Here is an 18,851-nt window from a genome sequence, read left to right as displayed (position 1 = left end):
ATCGCTTTTAGACGAACACGCTCCACGATAACAACTGATGCATGGATAAAGGCAAAGGAGCAAAGTTTTCTGCCTGTATTTTTGAGCCCATTGGTGTCTGAGAAGCTTAAAAACATCCTCGTTATATTGAGAATTCACTGTTGATTTAGACTGAGTATCCCAGAGTCACTGAAGTACATTAGTTGCTGAGGAATTTCCTCACGCCGAAGCATTTAAAGGATTTGCATCTGGCATAGGGGCAATAATGTGCTTTAGATGTCATAAACCAGCACAAATCAAATCCTGTATTTTCTAAGTACACAAGAATAGGAAGAACATTTCCAGCTCTGTCTCCTGTGTCTGCATTACACGACATGCCCTGGAGATGGCCGCCTCTTAAAGCTGAGCTCCTTCCCTTAGAAAAATTCTAACTATCCAAAGAATGCAGTAAAGCCATGAAATATGACTGTTGTCAAATAATACCACGAGAAAAATTATAATCCACTTAGGAATTTAAAAGAACCAAGACAAATTGCCAATGGCAGGGGATGCAAGCATTTAAGCTGGTGCAGAACAAAGACAAACCACCTACAGATGCTCTATCAGCCAGCACGTGTATTTGCGAAAGCTCCTCACCAGTTTTGCCCCTATATTCTGGCACAAGCACACAGATCAGCACATGAGGGGGTGAATGGCTCCTCATCCACAGGGTGATGTAGATGCTAAGCAGGGAGGAAGGCAGGGGGCAGCTGTTTCTGTGGGGATGACCTTGCTCATGGGCACAGCACCCCAGAGCAAGGGTGCTGCACCCTCCTGCTGTGCTCTAACGCTCCCAAATCCCACTGGCACGCCTGCCCTAGCAGGGACTGTGCTTCTGGGGGGAGCCAGGTGGGGTGGGCTGCCTGGGAGCCAGGCACTGGGGTATCAGCAGTCTGTGTGCAGCTCTAACCCAAATCCTGCTCAGCCTCAACTCTGCTGCCGTATCTCATAAATCTGAAACACTTTAATTTCCTGCTGATGTAAGAAAATCACTTGGTCTGCCAACAAGTTTTCTTATTTCTACCAAAACATTAGTAACTGAATATTTAATTCCTGCTGCTGTTGTCCTCCACTGAAGCAGATTGGGAGTTATAAACATGACATTTTAATGCTATAACTGGAGTCTGTACCAAGTCCTGTTGTTAAGGTTTTTAACACATTCCTCTGGAATGTTAACTGAACTTTCTGTGCTGTATGCTACCATACAGCTGCATGGGCAACCTGGTTTTTCACGGACCTCCCTGCATTCAGACTCCTACCTGGATCTGCTCAGGGATTGAATCGGAAATGTGAAGTAAAAGGGGGTTTTGGGTGACTTTATGGTTGCAGAAGTGGAGAGGTAAGTGATGAGGGAGGGCAGTTCCCTGAGACCTCAATGTTGCCCAGCACTTCCCAGCGACTGCCAGAGCAGTCCCAGTGTGAAACTGGGACTGGCTGGTTGGGCAAGCTGCTTACACAACGTTTCCATCAGCTTTTCTGCAACAGTGAAGATACATCTTTCACTTCTGGCCTGCCTGATTTAAGACCCTGCAGTCCCAGTTCCAGCAGTGCTGAGTGCTCAGATGGGAAAATTATGCCTGACTAAAGGAAGCTCTCAATAATGTTAAGTATTCTGCAAAATCAAGCTCATGACAAATCAAAGGGGACCCTCAAAATCAGTGGCCCATTCATTCTTTTGCACCTGAACTTCTTGGTTTGTCAATTGTGAGTAATAATGCTCCTTCATCCAAAAAGACTGCACTAGCACATCTGTGAAATGCAAATGGAGGGAATTATTAATTCCATTTGGAAGGGAGGTTAGACAGTGCACAGCGAGCAGGGCACGGGGCCACGCATTTCAACAGCAGAAGAAAACAAACTACTGAATAGTTGCTTATCAAAGATGGGCCATCTACATCTCCACTGAATGCAGCAGAGGAACAAATGAGCACGTGAGCATGTCATTATCTGCTCTCTGCAGAGCAGAGCAGGGGATATTGCCCAACTCCTGGGAGCCTGGCTCTGCAGCCTGGCCAGGCGGTTTTGGGCTGGGGGCAGGGGAAGCTGCAGGACGAGTTGGGGAGGTGCAGGGCAGAGGCACAGGCAGCTGCAAAGCCCTTGGGGCGAGCCAGGACAGCTGCTGGGGGCAGGCAGAGTGGGGAATTCACAGCCACAGCCACCCCACTCCAGTGCCAGCCCACCCCGCGTGTCCCCTGCACTTCCAGTTTTGCTGGGAGATCTCCCTGGCAGCGGGTTTGAGCAGAGGAAGAGAGGCCCATGAGGGCAGCAGTGAGAGCACAGCCAGGGGCCAGCAGGCTTTCCAGCTGTGGGCTGGCTTTGGGGGATAAATGGTGCTGGGCTCCCAACACACCTGACCCTGCTCTGGCCCCAGCACCCTCCCTGCAGAGTCCATGTCCTGCCACGGCTGGGCGGGGGAATCTGCCCTGGAATTCCTTCAGGAATCCATGGGGTGCCCCAGGAATCCTGCAGGATGGGAAAGGAAATCTGCTGCCATGCCACAGCTTCACAACTGGAGCCTGTGTCAACACTGGACCTCTTTAAAGTGCTTTCTTGGGACTTCTAACTATGGAGACCCAAAAACGAACATTTCACAGAGATGAACATTTGCATCCCACGGCCAACGAGCAGCTCTCCAGCACGGCAAAATAAATGAGCCTTGTACTCAGCAAAACTTTTTCTGATTCCAGGTTAAAATGACCTCCAATCCAGAGTCTGCAGCTCTGAGACATTCATCCTAATGTGAGTTTGCTTTCTTGTCCTTTCACATCACAAAGACACTAAAGCAAGGACTTACTTGTGACTGAAATGCTGGGCTGCTTTTTATACTGTTTACAGGGAGTACAGAAAGGATAAACAATCCTTGCAACAATGGATATTGTTCAAGGATGGAGGGCTTCTTTTGAAAAGATCTCATTTATTTTTCATCACTTAGGTGGTTTGATTAACTTTGGTGCATTTTACTGCGTTTGGCTAATGATGGCAGGCTGGTTTTATGGCCCTTGAGCAATTGCTTTCCCTTTCTGGTTCTCAGGCACAATTCTCCCTGGGCTCACAAAGTCTTTTTACAACAACAATAAAACCTGAATTAAAACATAAAGAATGTTTTATTTCTTCACCACTTTTCAAAATACACTTTGAAATTTGGACCTAACACAATCTGACAGTTTGGATGGGTGGACTAATTCTGAAAATGTCCATCAGCCATGTTCTTTATGGCCCTATATAGATATTTTAAATGTAAAGCTGTCTGAAGTGCTCACAATTTAAATAAATGTGACAGCAAGAGCAAGAAGCCTCAAAAAAGAAGAAAGGGCTTTTTTTGTTGGGTGGTGATAGGGCTTTTTCTCTGAATGAAAATCAAGCTTGAGTATGTGTGTACATGTGTATGTATATACATATATATATATATATATATATAAAGATTTTGAATTATTTTCATTTCAGTTATAGTCTTTGAATTTTATATCTACTTGTGTAGCAGTCAGTTGCTTAGATCCTTTCTAACCTGCCTGCATGCTCAGTTTATATTTGTTAGGAAATATGGGATTGCTTGGTTTAGCATTTGTCCTGAACTTCCACAGAACCACTAGACTAAAAATGGGAAGTCCCCATTAAGGAAAACCTGTCTTGGAAGCAACAGATGGGCACAAAACCTGCTCCATCTGCTGAGAACAGAGTTACACAGGGCAGGGAATATTCAAAGGTAGCTGAAATGCTGCTGCTTTGGCCTGCAAGGGAAACTCCTTTGCACCATTTAGGAATTGCACTTAAGCATAAAATGCCACAAAAAGAAAATACAGCTTGACATTTGTAAACTGAATTGATTTTCATGAAAAAGGTGGAGCAATTTTACCCATCCTCAGCTGCAGAGTCAGTGTTCCAATATTTTGCCATCTTGTGTCCCCAGACTATCTTCTGCCATGCAGAGTTACAGTGAATGTTGCTTATTGTTTCCTTTCTATATTTTTCTCTTTTGTGAATAGAACAATTTTGTGTCTAAACAAGGAAAGAGATCAACAGATCAACAGCTGCCCACAAGTGAGGGGACTCTATGGAGCTGATTTCCAACCCTCCAGAATGCCCAATCTAAACTAACCTCTTAAACTGCCTGGCATTGAGCTTTTTAAAAAGCTTTTAAACACCATTTGCCATTGGAGGAGCCACAGAAATACTGCAGGCCCCACTCCTATCAGGAATTATTCCCTGTGGTTGGACCTTTGTGCCCATGCACAGCCCCACTGCAGGCTGTGGGAGTCACCACAGGTGACAAAGCTAAATTTCTCATTTCTGGCCAGGAATAGGGACTGCAAGAGGTCTGCCAGGACCAAGTCCTGTCCCCAAATACACAGTTTTCAATAAACTTCCAGGCTACAGTTTGATGTGAAATTGGTCTACTTGCCTCTAGCACTATGAGGCTTTCAGGCCTGATTTTGTGCTGGGGGAGAGAGGGAGGAAGGGTCACCCATGTTTAATGAAATGTTGGAAGCACATTTGATAAAGATACTAATTTGTGTAGTTTTCTGTGAAAAGTCAGCAATGTAATGAATCTATAAGTGTTCTTTTTCAGAAGATAGAGGAGAACTCCTACACATGTCTCCTGCAGCAGCACACAAATACATTCATTTCTGAGGCCAGCAGAGGCACAAAGGAGATGCTGCAATCACAGCACATGCCTACAGGACTTCATGTGCACATTTTGGAAACACATTCAGGTCACATGCCTTGCTGGTTTCATGTGAAAAGTAATAAAACCCCATTTTTCCTCTGCTGTGCAAACTGTACCTGCAGTAAAACAGCGCCACAAAGAAAGGTGTGCAAAGCTGCAGGCAGAATTCACATTTTCTGCAGTGGCACTACAGGAGGCTGGGGTTGCTCTCACCAAGGAGAGCTCTTGGTGCTTGTTGGAGAGCTCTGAGCACTGGAGACAGGGCAGGCTGGCAGCAGGCCCACAGCTGCCCCTGCACACCAGAGCCTCTGCCCAGAGCCTCTCCAGCAAACACCCTGGGAACTGCCCACACTGCCCTGGGGGCTTTTCCCAATGTCCTCTCAATGCCATATAACCAAATTTACTTAATTTAATGTAAGGAACCCTTCTCCTGCTCCTGACTCCCCTTTCCCAGGCAGCGATGCTCACTCAGTGCCACAGGGGCTCATCCTTTGGGGGCCCATGGCAGCTGCCTGGATGCTGCAGGCTGTTCCCATGCAGAGCCCTGCCCCACCTGGATGAGCTAAATTGGGAATTGACTTTGCCTAGAGTCTCATTTTTGCAGTGTTACAGCACACAAGTAACTGCTTTTTTTAAAACAAGTCTGGGTAGTTTGATGCTCCTGCTTGTCCTGTAAACCCTCCTGCATAAATGCATTTGAAGGGTGGGTTTCTCAGCAGGCTTCCTGCAAGCTGGGACAAGACCCAGTGGGCCTCTGCACCCTCAGGAATTTCAAATAATATCAGTTTACTCCAAAGAAGGCTTCACAGTGCTGGTGGGGCCATCCTGGGTAACCATGCTTCTGTTCACACCTCCACTGTCTCCCTGCAGGGCCAGAGCTGCTCAGCTGCCCAGCCCCTGCTTGCCCCTCTGACATCAAAACCCAGATACAGAAGCACCCCACCATATTAGCCCAGGAGTTTAGTATATAGATTTATGTTATAAAAACCTCCAGAAAAGGGAAAATTCGGTGGCAAAACAGCCAATGAGACTGCCCAGAAGTAAGATTTCATTCACACACAGACAGCAAGACAGGCTGAGCATCACGTGGCCACATCCTGTTCTCCCAGTAACCTGGAGCACACACACACATGCTGGTGTGGGATAGGCTGGGGATGGCAGAGCCCAGAAATCAGCAGGACATGTTCCATGGGGTCAGCAAGGGCTGGGGAATCTGTGCATGGCTAAGGGTGACTGCTGGGGAGACCTGGATGTTGCACCCAGGCAGCAGAAATCCAAATTGTTGCCCAGAGGGACTCAGGGCTGGGGTGGAGGGGGTGCTCCAGAGGGGCCTGGAGGACTCTGAGGTGAAGCCCACCAGAGGCAGGGTTGCCATGAGACCATGGGAAGGCAAAGGGATTCCAGGGAAACCAGGAATGCCTGACAGTCAGGTGAGCACTGAGAGAACTGTACCTGCTGCCAAACATTTGCTGCACCTCAAAGCCCGTTCAGGCTGGCAAAGCTGCCACTCAGCAAAGCAGCACCCTGCCACGTGGTGGGTGCATGGACAGCTGAGACAGGGTGTGTTTTCACAGGGATGTGTCCCAGCCAGGAGCATTCCTCTGTTGTAAGGTTTCTGGGCTATGTCTCCAATCCCCACAGTGCACGGTAAACACTCCTTGGATAACACCCCTGGCCAGAGCCCATTAATGCTATGGTTTCCAGTGCTGGATTATAAAAAGAAAATGATAGCTTCTCTCTTCTCCAGGCTACTGTATTTTGCCAGGAATCTGAACTAAAATGGCCTGTCCATATCACCCATTCAGGACAGTATTTGCTTTTCAGAAATTATCTCAAAAAAAATTCTCAGGTTCCAGCTGAAAGAAGTTCTTTCAATTTATTTTCAATGCAGTAGAATCAGTGCTAAGCTACCTAGCTCTTGGTAAATATATGGGGATTAATGTCAAGGTTTAAGGCTTACTGGAGCAATGACACATTACAGCCAACTTCAGAAACTACCCTTGCAGGTATAGTATACAGACTAAAAATTAAAAGAAAATTTAAAACCTCATTAAAAAAAATCCAATATGCAATATGCACTCTTTCTGGGCAAGTCCTTAATTTTGTTTTGGTTAGGAAACAGATTAGGCTTTAACTTAGAGTTCAAGCACTGAATTCTTGCCAAGAACACAATGCAATTTGGTACACCTGCTAAACTAGGTCAGCAGTGAGACAGGCGCCAGAGCAAACCCTGCCTGCTTTCACAGAGGCCTCTGGCTGCTGCAAATGGGGAAAAAGAGGGCAAGAAAGGAAAACACAGTCCTAGGGTGAGAGGAATATTTCACAGAGCAGCAGTGAGCACAGAGACACTGGGAGTATTCCATCATACGTGATGGAAGGCATGCCCAGAGGGTGGGGAGCAAAGGAGAAAAGCTGAAGATCAGGAGTAGAGGAGCAAAGCTGAGGATCAGTGGACACAAGGGCAATAAATACTCACTGATTCAGGGTCCCTCTGCTGCTCAAGGAAAGCTGAAAACTCCACCAGCCTGAGCTTGGTCGTACCGATGGATCGGCCCTGCCACGCAGGCACGGAGGGGGCTGGAGCTGATGTGGGCTCAAAGCCTGGAACACAGGAAACATCTTCATCAGGAAGCTGACACTTCCTCAGCTCATATTTTCTCAATTAAAAATAATTGGGAATTATGCATGGGGCCCTTGGATATTTATATTAATATTAGCAAGTAATTAATTCAGGATGAGTTAAAATTGGAAAATCTCAGGGTAATGTGTAGAAAAAGAGGTGGCAGCCCAGCAATCTAATAGTGGCAGGAAGAAAATTACTACTGCTACTTTGTTTCCTTGGGGCTGCAACTGACTGTAACTGACAATTACAACGAGTCTTAAAACTTCCTGCAGAAGTTTTGTTTAAATTATATACTAGATTACAGAGATTTATAGAGACTTCACCTGGACCTACAGCTGCACCCTTCCTTGGAAACTGGCATCAAGGTTCACAGGAGACATTACTGCCTTGGGAGTCAAGAGAACTGACTCCATTTCTGGCTCCTAATGTGCCACATGTTACAGCTAAATCACCCCTCTTTTTGCCTGTTTCTGCTGCCACTCTCAATTCCCCTCTCCTATTTAGAGTACAAGCTCTCCAAGGCAGGGACTGTCTCTTACTACGTATTTGCACATTGGGTCTTGACTTCTTTTGGAGCTTTTAGGCATCATTATGATACAGCTAATAATAAATAATTACTGTAGAGAGCTGAATCATACCCTAAAAAGAAAAAAAAATGTTTCAAATTGATAATAAAGAGAGAATGACATGATCTAGATAGAGAAGGGATGTTAACCACCCTCTCTAATTCACCTCAAGAGAAGGAATAAATGCTCTCTCTTGGTCCTCATTGTAGAAAATTGGACAAGAAGGAAAGAAAACTGTAAAGGAAGAGGAAAAGGCAGTAGCTCACAGGCAAAACTCATCTCGGGAGAGACACAGGCACAAGAAAGGCAGGGGAGAGGCACCAAAAGTACAAGAATAAAGATTATCCTGGACTAGGCTGAGAAGCAGGGAGAGGTCAGAGGCAGTGTGTGAACATATCCCATAAAAGGAATGTGGTACCTGACCCCAACCCTCAAATTCAGGCAATGAAGGTGTAAGGCTTGTGCAAAACAGGGAATTACAAAAGTCACTGGCTAGACATGAACAGGAATTGCAATGGAGCAAAAACTCATGCACGAGTTTTGTCTGATTTAGAAATACTGATGTTCCTATTCTGAGAGAAAATATGGATGGGTAAAAGAAGACAATAGAAAATACCTGTCTTAGAAAATAATGTTATAAATTAGGGATGTTAAGAAAAGGGCATTCTCATGAATGCAGAAAAATAGCTTTAGTTCAAAGCATTAAATAGCAGCAAGTTAGAAAATCATAAAGAATTGGGTAAGGGTCAAAAACTTGCTGCACAGAGTCAGAAGCATTTGGCAAGGGAGACATAACATGAGAAATCATCTGCAAAGAAATAATGAGCTTTCATGAAGTTAGGCATGGAAGGAACCTGGGAAAAGTAGCAGGGAAGTAGCCATGGGAAGGGCTTGATCAATTTGAGCAATGAAATTCAGAATAAAATTAGGTACTTATCAAAGTGGTACCAGGCAAAGCAGGACCTCCAGGAGGGCATGAGTTATAAACAACCTGATACATAGAGAAGTTTTATACTCAAGGCTAAGCATATATGATGTTGGGAGGGGTTTTAGGCTCAGTTTAAAATAAATTAAGGTGTATTCTTGTTACAGAGCTATTCTAAAGGAAACGTTCATCCTATTACTCATTTTTTACAGTAATTCCTACAATACAGAGTGCTGACTGGAAATCACACATCACAACTCCTTGCATATGCATTAGTGCTTCCTACCTAAAAAAACCCCAAACACAATGATTTTTCTTAAGATATAATATAGGACACTACATATATATATATATATATATATATAAAATAATAGGACACTGGGATTGATGTTTCCTTTGGCTGGAGGACACATGAGATCCTGAGCAGTGGCTCTGCCCAGGGCAGAAGCTAATAAATCACATTCAGTACAAAATTCAAGTAATTTTAAGGCAGAGGATAAATGGGAGGATTACCTGAAATGGGAGCTGTGACTGATGGCTGTATAGGATAGGCCTGCTGAACGAATGGCTTGACACTGCAATAAAGAGGTGCACAAAAATCACACACTGTGCCATGCACAGGAAATTCCATCAGAGTCACACAGTATAGGGAAATAGGTGCCTGATGACCTTTACCCACAAACCTATCTCCTCCTTGCAGAGCATATTTAACCGACAGACAGCACAGAGGGAATAGAGGGGGTGAGAATGACACCCAGGGGTGGGCACTACTGGGACTCCCAGAGGACACTGAACTATGGGGACACAAAGGAGGGTGCCCATCTGGTATTCAGCCTCAGTTTTGAGGTTTGGGATCCCTTATAACTTTTTGAAAGTGAGTTCACATCACTATAAAGGCTCTTTCTTTCCCTGAAACTGTCTTTACCTCCTTTTTGGAAAAATTTGCAAGTTCTTGCTTTGCAGATCTCCCAGAGTGCACAAGCCACCCTTCACACTGCATAGAGAAAAAAACACTTTTGAATTTTCAGACTTACTCTTGTGAGGATCCAGGCTGCCCCGTTTGAATCATGCCCGGCCAAAACTGAAAGAGGAAAAACAAACAAACAGGGCCACAGTTGTTCTCTTTGTTGGAAGGACTTGGGGTATTTTTGAACAAGCACCATTCCTTTTGCAAACTCAAGTCAAAGCATTAATCCACTCATTCCATCTTAGTTTTCTACTGAACGTTGTTAGGGAATACAGGGATTTTTTTGGGACTTACCCCAGGTGCCCCAGGAAATGTAGGACGGGGAATTCCTGGCAGGCCCAGCTTGTTGTGAATAGCAGTAGCTGAGACTATCTGAGCTGATGACATTGCTGCCATGTGCTGGAGTGCTTTGTCCTTTGCTGTCTGATCCTTTAATATGACAATTACACGGAGTCTTAAAATGTTTGGCACAACAAATGACATTAAATAACTGCAGCTACAAGCATGAAACTAAAAACTTAAAAAGCCACACAGAAAATGCAAAAATAGCAAACCATGCAGGGAAAAAAAAAAAATACAGCATGGAGGCTAACACTCAAACTACCTCAAGGCAAAACCTCCTCTCAGACATGCATGGTAGACCTGAATTCTCACAGTCTGCTCTGCCAACACACAGGAAGCTCTGGCAGAGCAAACTACTGCCCAGTTGTTTATCTGGGCAAATTCTGATTTTAAATCAGGCTGGGCTAAACAGGGCGTGCTCCTGAGGCTCAGCTCTGCCTGCAGGACAGGGAGCACTGAGATTTGAGCTCTATCATTTCCATCTAGGAGAAGTCTGCCTTTTGTATCGCCCTGTAAAATGAGAACACAGAACTGCGGCTGCCTCGCAAACAGGGACAGAGTTTTCTTCATGCTTAGGGATATTTTGGATTCAGCTTTACGACAAGCATTTCCAAAGTTAGGTCACAAACAGGTAAATGACAGCTTAAATGTTCAATTGCGGCATTTTACTGATTTACTGATTTTTTCCCTGTGTTCCCACAGGGAGCTACCAGCCATAAAATCCCTGCTTTTTTCCAGCACACAGGAAGGAGTTTAGGAAAAGGTGGCTTGCTATCAGTTACTTGTGTTAGAGCAGCACTTGGAGTCCCAGCCACTGCCAGTCAGGGATGGCCACAGGACAGAAAGGGAAGGCCTCTTAATGCAACAGAGTTAACCAGGGGGATGTCTTAGGTCAGGGAAGATGAGAAAACAACAGACTGGTACACGCTGGTACAGCAGGGTTCCTCATCCAGAAGTACTGGATTAATAACTACCAATATTTAGGTGTGTCACTTAGAATGAAGGAACACAAGCAGTATTAGGCAAGGATGTTTTGGGTTGGGTTTTCTTTTTTTTTTCTGCTTTTATTTTACAAGCAAAGTAGCAAGCATGCTGGCAAGAGGTGCATGCTCTTATGTATGACATATGACTTTGCACATATGCTCCCTCCGAAGCTTGTATGTAGTAGTACAATAGGTGAGGAGTTTCTTCCTTTGAATAGCTCCTTTAGAAACAGCACAGGCTGAAAGTACAGGAAAAGCTAGCCAAAAAATTCTGCCAAGCACAGCTAAGGTACATAATACTTGGTTTAGTCAAAATACTTACCATGCTTGTTACCTGGATACAACAACAAACAGTTTATTAAAATGCTTGTGTAGAATAGCAGAGTCTTAGCAAAATATGAACAAAATAGTAACAGACAAAGGAAGAGCAGTTTGCTCAACATTAAATATCAGCTTTAAACAAATGCATTATTTTCACCCAGGGTCTGATTCATTAAAAGGGGGGGGGGGGGAAATGGTTTAAAAAGAAAAAAAACCAATAAAGCCCTGGGGAGAAACAACCCCCAGCTCCCTGTGTGAAAGCTGTGGATACTGGAGGAGAGGGATTGTTGCTGAGTGTGTTTCCCTGAGCTGTGCAAGGAGCCCCTGTGGGACACAGCCTGGAGAGCAGCAGGTGGAGCAGGGCAGCAGCTGCTCCAGCACCATTCCCTGTGCCCAGCACCATTCCCTGTGCTTCCTGCAGGACAGCCCTGTGCTCAGCACCATTCCCTGTGCTCAGCACTATTCCCTGTGCTCAGCACCATTCCCTGTGCCCAGCACCATTCCCTGTGCTCTCTACAGGACAGCCCTGTGCCCAGCACCATTCCCTGTGCCCAGCACCATTCCCTGTGCTCCCTACAGGGTGTGAGCCTGCAGGACAGCCCTGTGCCCAGCTGCCTGAGCAGCTCTAGCACCCTGGGCTTGCCTGTGCTTGGGGACACATCCCTCAGTGCAGGGACCAACTCAGTCCTTTCACAAAACTTGCAGCTTTCCAATAGAAGCACAAGCAGCTCTCTGGCTGAGAGCTGGAGGTCAGCCCTGGCTCTCAGCCCTGCCTGCCCCAGGTGGGAGGCTGTGCACAGGAGGGTTGTGCATGGCATATTTCACTGGCTGCCTTTGGATGTCTGCAGGCTAAAGAGATGTTCAGCTGGGTGCTAAGGAGTGGCAGAATCCCGAGGTTCATGCAGCTCCCCAGACCCCTCTACACTCTTGCACAGCAAGAAGGACCCTCCATCATGAAAAGATGGAAGTGAGATTTCCTGAAGCAATATGGAGACCTAGCCCTACCAGATTTCTCTGTTCCACCCTTTTTTTGTAAGCAGAGCCAGCTTGGAAATGCCAAACCATGAGAGTTTCACACAGCCTGCTGGATCTGACCAAAAACCAACATTCAGGGCATCTGTGTCCTGTGTGTAAAGTAAATGATGCAGGAGACATGTGCCTCTGGGTCCTAGCAATCTCCAAAACCATGTGAGGCTGCTTTTGTCACTACCTTGTTATTCTCCAGTCCTGCTGGGGCACTACAGGCTCCCCTCCTGCTCTGCCTCCTGCCCGCCCCCAGCCCTGCCTGTGCCACCACATCAAGATGTGCCTGTGCCTCTGCCAAGGGGACAGACTCTTCTGGATCCACTATCAGATGGAGCTAAACCAAAGGAGAATTTAAAAGTAAAAGCTTTGTCAGGGCTATCAAAGTCCATTCCTGGGAGTTGAGGTAGGTTATGTCTATGAAATTGTTCTTCTTGCCTTGCTTTATCCCTCCAAAGTCTCTGGCTATTTCTCTGCTAGCGTTAGTGCAGTCCAGGAGGAGCTGTATTTATTTCTGCCTTGTGAGGCACTGAAACCAACTGAAGTGCATTACTTTCTGTAATGTTATTGCCATCCAAGGACTAGAATGGGAGCCTGGACGCCCAGCAACAGTTACAGCAGGCAAATCCCACCCTAACAGATGAACTAAGAAAAATTTTTGAAGATTTACACTTCCTTCAAAATCTTCTGGGGAGCTCTTAGTCACCATTACAGTGAATCTGCTGATCCTGAATTCTGGGGACAGTGACAAGGATTTTTGGAGGGAGAAAACATTTTTTTCTTTTGTGACACAAAATGATATGTGCCTTCCTTCTTACCAATTGCTGCTTTTCACCCTAGAATGATCTGTGTTTTGTGGGGCCATTCCTCTCATCCTCTTTGGCTGATTACATTTTCAGGAGGGTGGAGAGAAAGGGAAAAACCTATAGAATGACAGCTCAGAAAGGCAATCCTTGCTACAGGGCTAGTTTTGAGGTGTTTCAACAACCTCCACAGAGCTTCCCCGTGGTGACAAATCTGATCTGGTACATCAGGCCAGTACACTCCAACAGGAAATTTCACCTTTTATAGGCTTAGGAATCTTTGCATAGTGGAAAGATCAGCTTTTCCCAAAGAAACCTTACATTCAAACATGACAGAAATCAAATTCAAAGTCAAATACAGACACTTTTGAGGTCTTGAGTTGTATTGGCAAAAAAGCACCTTCAGCTCCAGATTCTCTTGGAGAGCTGCAAGCTGCCTGTGCTTGTATAATCAAGTAGACTTCATGGTCTTCAAAATAAATGGGATAGCCACATTATTTAGATTGCAATATCAGCTTGTCTGCCACTTAAAAACAAGTGTATGTTGGGGATTTTCATGTTGTAATAGAGAACACTCATAACCAGGAGGGAATGAGGCTCTCTACCCATCACTTCTGGGATGAAACCTGGTAACTGATTAATAACACACAATGGTATTACATCACACTTTAGGCAACAAGAGAAGGAATATATCCAATTAAAACGGCAGGGGTAATTTACACAGGCAGATTACAGTAATTACCCAGGTTGGAATTTGGCCAGGACAAATGGGTTAACACCCCTACTCTAAAACAGGAACGTTGTGGGATTTTTAATCACTGCAAATAGTTAAAATTTTGATTTCCTATCTTGTCCAAGACAGAAGGGGGTTTGTTTTGCTCTCACTTGTGCTGGTTTGTAAAGCTGGAATAATGTCTTTCAGCCCAATGTGGCTTACATTGATGTAGTAAAATAAAAGTTTGGCCCAGCAAGCTGCAGTCCCGTGCTGAGATTCAGCAGAGGCTTGGGGGGGGCAGCATCTCCTACTGGATCATTAAATCCTGCTGGAGCTTAAGGTATTCCTTGGATAGGTCCCATCTGGCCCTGACCTGGTTTGACCCTACTTAATTGATGAGCTCAGATGGGATTGCTGTGGCCCAGGAATGACACTGGAGTGAGCAACAGGCTGCACTCACACCCCTGCATTGCCCTCCTCTTGGAAAAGTCTTCTGCACTGTGGTACATAATTAGTAATGAATGTTACCAGGGTGGGTTTAGAGCCCAGTCAGTGGAAAACTGCTCTATTTCCACTAAATCCCTAAAATATCATCTCTGCAGGGGAGACTAAGATGTGCCTCGTGTTTTAGCTGACTGCTTCTGGCTGCAGTTGCACACACTTTGTTTTTGGAAGATGCAAGCTCTAAGCATCTAATGCAAGAAGACTACAACTTTTAATGAATCAGGCCCTTGAGGTTTGCTTTTCACAATTCATTTTGGAATGCAAAATACATAGTTAAATGAGATAATAATAATAATTCCCCAGTATAATTAATTTATAAATCTTAATATCTATAAAAGCCCTGCATGAAACAAGAGTTTTAAATGACAAGCACAAAAGGATTTGTGCTTGACTTTCTTCTAATCCAACATAAACAGAAGAATAATTCAATCAATCAGTTCAAACAAGTTCTTAAGCAAAAAAATAAAAACTGTTATCTTAGAATGATAAATGGGGCTTTGAATACCATGTTCTCTATGACTTTGGGAGTAAAAAAATCTAAGACAGAATGAGGAAAAGTAAGCACAACAGAGCAGTATTAATTCAAGCCCTAAAACTTGTACCAGTATTTAAAATGCAAAACTTTTCATGTAAGAAAAAAAAAAGACATAAGAAACAACAATTTGTTCACAAAATGGATGTTACAGTAACACTAGCATAAAATAGCTTCCTAATAAGCAATTTTGCAGATGTTATTTCTGCTCAGATCTCATATTGATTCAAATAACCTTTACAATAATTAGCTGTAGCTCAAAAAAAGATAAACAAATCATGACAATATACAATTGTTCTGGACAAAAGATAGAGAGCATTTCAGTGTTTCTAGCCCTGATCTCCAATTTGCTTATTATTAGAGAAGACAGGAGTAAATACAAAAGCTGGCTATTTCAGCCAGGCAATAGCTAATGCCAAGAAGAGAATGCGCATTCAAAGCTGTCCCAACTTGCTGCCTAATGAGTAGCAATTAATCCATCTTATTGTATTTCAAAATGCTGAAGACTCCATTCACATCAAAGGGAATTTTTCAAGGCTTTTATCATTGTTCATTTAAAAAAGTATAGAGCTATCTTTAGCATTTTATAATTGACAACAATATTTTCTTTTTATCCCTAAATGTGGAATGTAGAATAATAGATTTAAAAACATGTAATAGATGTGAACTGTAGGCATTTTAATGTGTCATTTTAATTTTTTGTCTCTGTCTAATTAATCTTGCACTATGAAGAAAATCTGATATGAAAGCCTAAGATAGATGCACATCTTGCTGTGAACACCTTTACTCTCTGTTTATGTACAACTTCCAATCCATCTTTTGTCCTGAGCGGACAGAGGTGACTTTGGCTCCCTGTCAGTGCAAAGGTGGGGATGCTGTGACCTGACACTGTGGACTGGAGTATTTGACACAGTAGCACAGCACTGGAGTGCCAAACCTCTGCTTTGCCTCCTGCAGCCTCTGCCTGAGAGGAAATGCCATGAAGAGCAGCTGCCTTTCAGATCTGTCTCCAAGGACAACTTTATCTCAGCCTCTCTTCCCGTTTTCAGGAGATGTAATTACTCTAACCTCAGGAAGATTCTAATGACATCAGTATATTAGGATTAAAATTGCTAAAATAGGTGTATTTTCCTGCTGCAAAGAGAATTAAAATGTGTGACATCCCTGGAAGGGCTGGGGGGAGATTCTTTACTGGTGGTCTTGAAAGGCAGCAATAGCATTTATGGGTGAAACTTCACTTCCTTGCAGGCTAAGGATCCATCCTTCCATCCTTCCATCCATCCTCAGTGATTGCAGGCACTTCTCATTGAAGAAAAGGGACTTTGCTGGACCAAGCAGAGTTTATGGCATGCAGGTGAGATTGCTGCCTCTTAGGACAGCTTCCAATGCCATGTGTGCAGATAGCTCTGAGATCCTTCTGTCCTTGTGGATTTTTGCAGAAGATTAACACAAGAAGATTTGCCTGAGTCCTCTCCTCTCCAAGAGCAGGTTTCAGACCCAGGCAGGACAGTAAGATCTCTTGGTACAGAATAAACTCAGCAGCTACTTGGGGGAAAAGGGTTATTTGTATAAACACTGTCAAACTGAGAGGACAGGAGCAGGGGCCAATGGAACAGGTTGGGTCAGACACATCTCAAAAGAAAGTTGACACCAGATCCATAGGGGATTTTTTTTTAAAGTAGTAACTGCTTCCCTGGATGCCACCAATCATAGAATTTACAAGTGGCAGCTCACTGTTAAAAGGGAGTTGGCCTGGGTGGGAAGCATAGGATCATAGAATAGTTTGGGTTGGAAGGGACCTGAAAAATCATCTAGTTCCAAGCCCACTGCTAATGGGACTTTTTTAAAAGGTCACCTCCCACTAGACCAGGTGGCCTCAAGCACCATCCAGCCTGGCCTTGAAGACTGCCAGGGCTGAGGCACCCACAGCTTCTCTGGGCAACCTCTTCCAGAGCCTCACCACCCTCACAGTAATATTTTCTCCTAATATCTAGTCTAAACTTATTCTCTTTCAGTTTGAAGCCATCCCTCCTTGTCCTGTCAGTACATGCTTGCATAAAAAAAACTGTAAAAAACTGTGCATTTAATCTTCTCCTTGGTCACCCCTTCACCAGGGAATGCAGAATACAAGCACCCACTCCAGGACAGCAAGAGCCCATCATCTTTCCAAGGACATTGATGGGGCTCTTCAGGCTGCTGCCAAAATTGGTCCCTGTTGAAGCAATGACCACTCAGATGTGCTGGAATGTGTCCACCTTGTCTTCCTTTTGCACCAGTGATGTCCTTCTCAGGCAGCTTTTGAAGTTCTCTGCAAACTGCTTTGGCAGGGGGAAGTTGGGCTAAATGATCTCCAGAGGTGCCTTTCAAACCTAAATAGTCCATGATTCCAGGTGATTCTGAGTGACAGTGGGCCATACAGATGGTTCAACACAGAAATAGTGAGCAAAAGGGGCAGTAGCACTAACAAAATGTCTGAAGAAGTGAAGTTCCATCTCAGGTTCAAAACCAGCACCTTCTGCCACCTCCAGGGAGCAATTGCAGCAGGCAAGAGGAACGAGAGCTCTCTTCTTCCTAAGGCAGCTCCCTTATGGCACCTTCTACATCAAAGTTTCACCTCTTCCATGTGGGACGACAAGGCCTGTGGGAGGCTGTCCCTTCTCCAGGAGGGACCAGTGCAGGGGGACAGGGGTCATGCCATGGCTCCTGTTCACTGGGACCAACACTGGCAAGGCTGAGAAGAGGGAGGTGGGGAGAGCCTGGCTCCTTCACCCTTGCTGGGCACTCCTCAGCTGAGCTGGGGCTGTGCAGGAGTAGCCGGGGAGGTTCAGGGCTCTGAGGGAGCTCATCCCAGGGGCAGCACGGACACTCAGCTAGGACAGGCAGCTCCGCACCCACGGGCCAGCCAGCCCCACCGGGGGAGGCCTGGAGGGGCTTGTGTCAGCAGGGACAGGGGCCAGCAAAGCTCTGTCACCTGTGTGCAGTCTGTCCCCACCGTGGTGTGGCAGAGAGGTGAAGCAAATGGCCCTGCAGAGCTGGGCATCTTCCTGAGACCATCAGTTCCCAGCAGTGACAAAGCAGCTGCTCCACTTTCCACTCAGCACCGGGGGAGCTGCAGCCCATGGGCAGGTGGGAAAAGGGCAACCAGGTATGAAGCCCTTACAAAATATCTTCTTGTCCAAACAGATCTTCTCTTCTTCAGGCGACTCCTTAAAATGAAAATTCCTCCCAGATGTCTATTTACTGAAAATGCCATCTAGACTAGATGAAATATTCTTAAGAGTTGGCTACCTCTCTGTTCTTTGGAAAGCTTCAATAAAAGTACAGCAGGTGCAGTACTTTAAAATGTTTTTAATGCTTTGTAAGTGTCTTCACATTTTAAGGTATTTTGGGCATTCAGAAATGGAAACATTTTAGAGCAGTAAATTCAATAATTGTGTTTGACTCCTAGGCCTGTATTTGGTACCTACGTGGGCTTCCTGATTTGTGCAGCCCTGAGCTCTCACCAGTCCTCTAAAACTCCAGGAGCTGCTGGTGCTGAGCACCTCTGAAAGTAGGGCCACCTACTTACATACTTAATTTTAGGCATCAAGGCTTGACAATTTGAGCTTAAAATGCTACATATCTCTGTATTATTGCACCCTGGGTTAAGAAGCAGTACGTTTAAGTTGTCTTAGTCGTTCTTTACGAACCCCAACTGCTCAGCCAGTGCAGCTAAAAAGCCAGCCACCAACAGCCAGACAAGCTTGCCAGCATGCTGCCCATGAAAAACCCAGTGCTTCTGTCAGGGAGGCCTGTTACAAAGGCAGGCTGTTATTCCTATTCTGCAGTTCCAGGATGGGGGTGAGCATCCGCAGTGCTCACTG

General features: G+C 45.0%; 1 protein-coding gene across 4 annotated transcripts in view; it reads right to left on the bottom strand.

Annotated features, from left to right (window-relative positions):
* Positions 1 to 18,851, bottom strand: part of TEAD1 (TEA domain transcription factor 1) — a 157,105-nt gene that overhangs the window by 22,035 nt on the left and 116,219 nt on the right. For 3 of the 4 annotated variants that reach the window (XM_066551513.1, XM_066551514.1, XM_066551516.1), the window contains exons 5-8: positions 10,060 to 10,194; positions 9,833 to 9,879; positions 9,312 to 9,373; positions 7,161 to 7,285 (exon numbers count right to left, since the gene is read on the bottom strand). In XM_066551513.1, coding sequence (XP_066407610.1) covers positions 7,161 to 7,285; positions 9,312 to 9,373; positions 9,833 to 9,879; positions 10,060 to 10,194 — 369 coding nt within the window. Of the gene's footprint in view, positions 1 to 7,160; positions 7,286 to 9,311; positions 9,374 to 9,832; positions 9,880 to 10,059; positions 10,195 to 11,412; positions 11,425 to 18,851 lie in introns of all 4 variants that reach the window. The other variant, XM_066551515.1, reaches the window with a different exon arrangement.

Source organism: Molothrus aeneus, chromosome 6, assembly GCF_037042795.1.
Source record: "Molothrus aeneus isolate 106 chromosome 6, BPBGC_Maene_1.0, whole genome shotgun sequence".
Taxonomy (NCBI): Eukaryota; Metazoa; Chordata; class Aves; order Passeriformes; family Icteridae; genus Molothrus; species Molothrus aeneus.
Note: the sequence above shows the minus strand (reverse complement) of the source record. Positions and strands in the feature narration are given on the sequence as shown.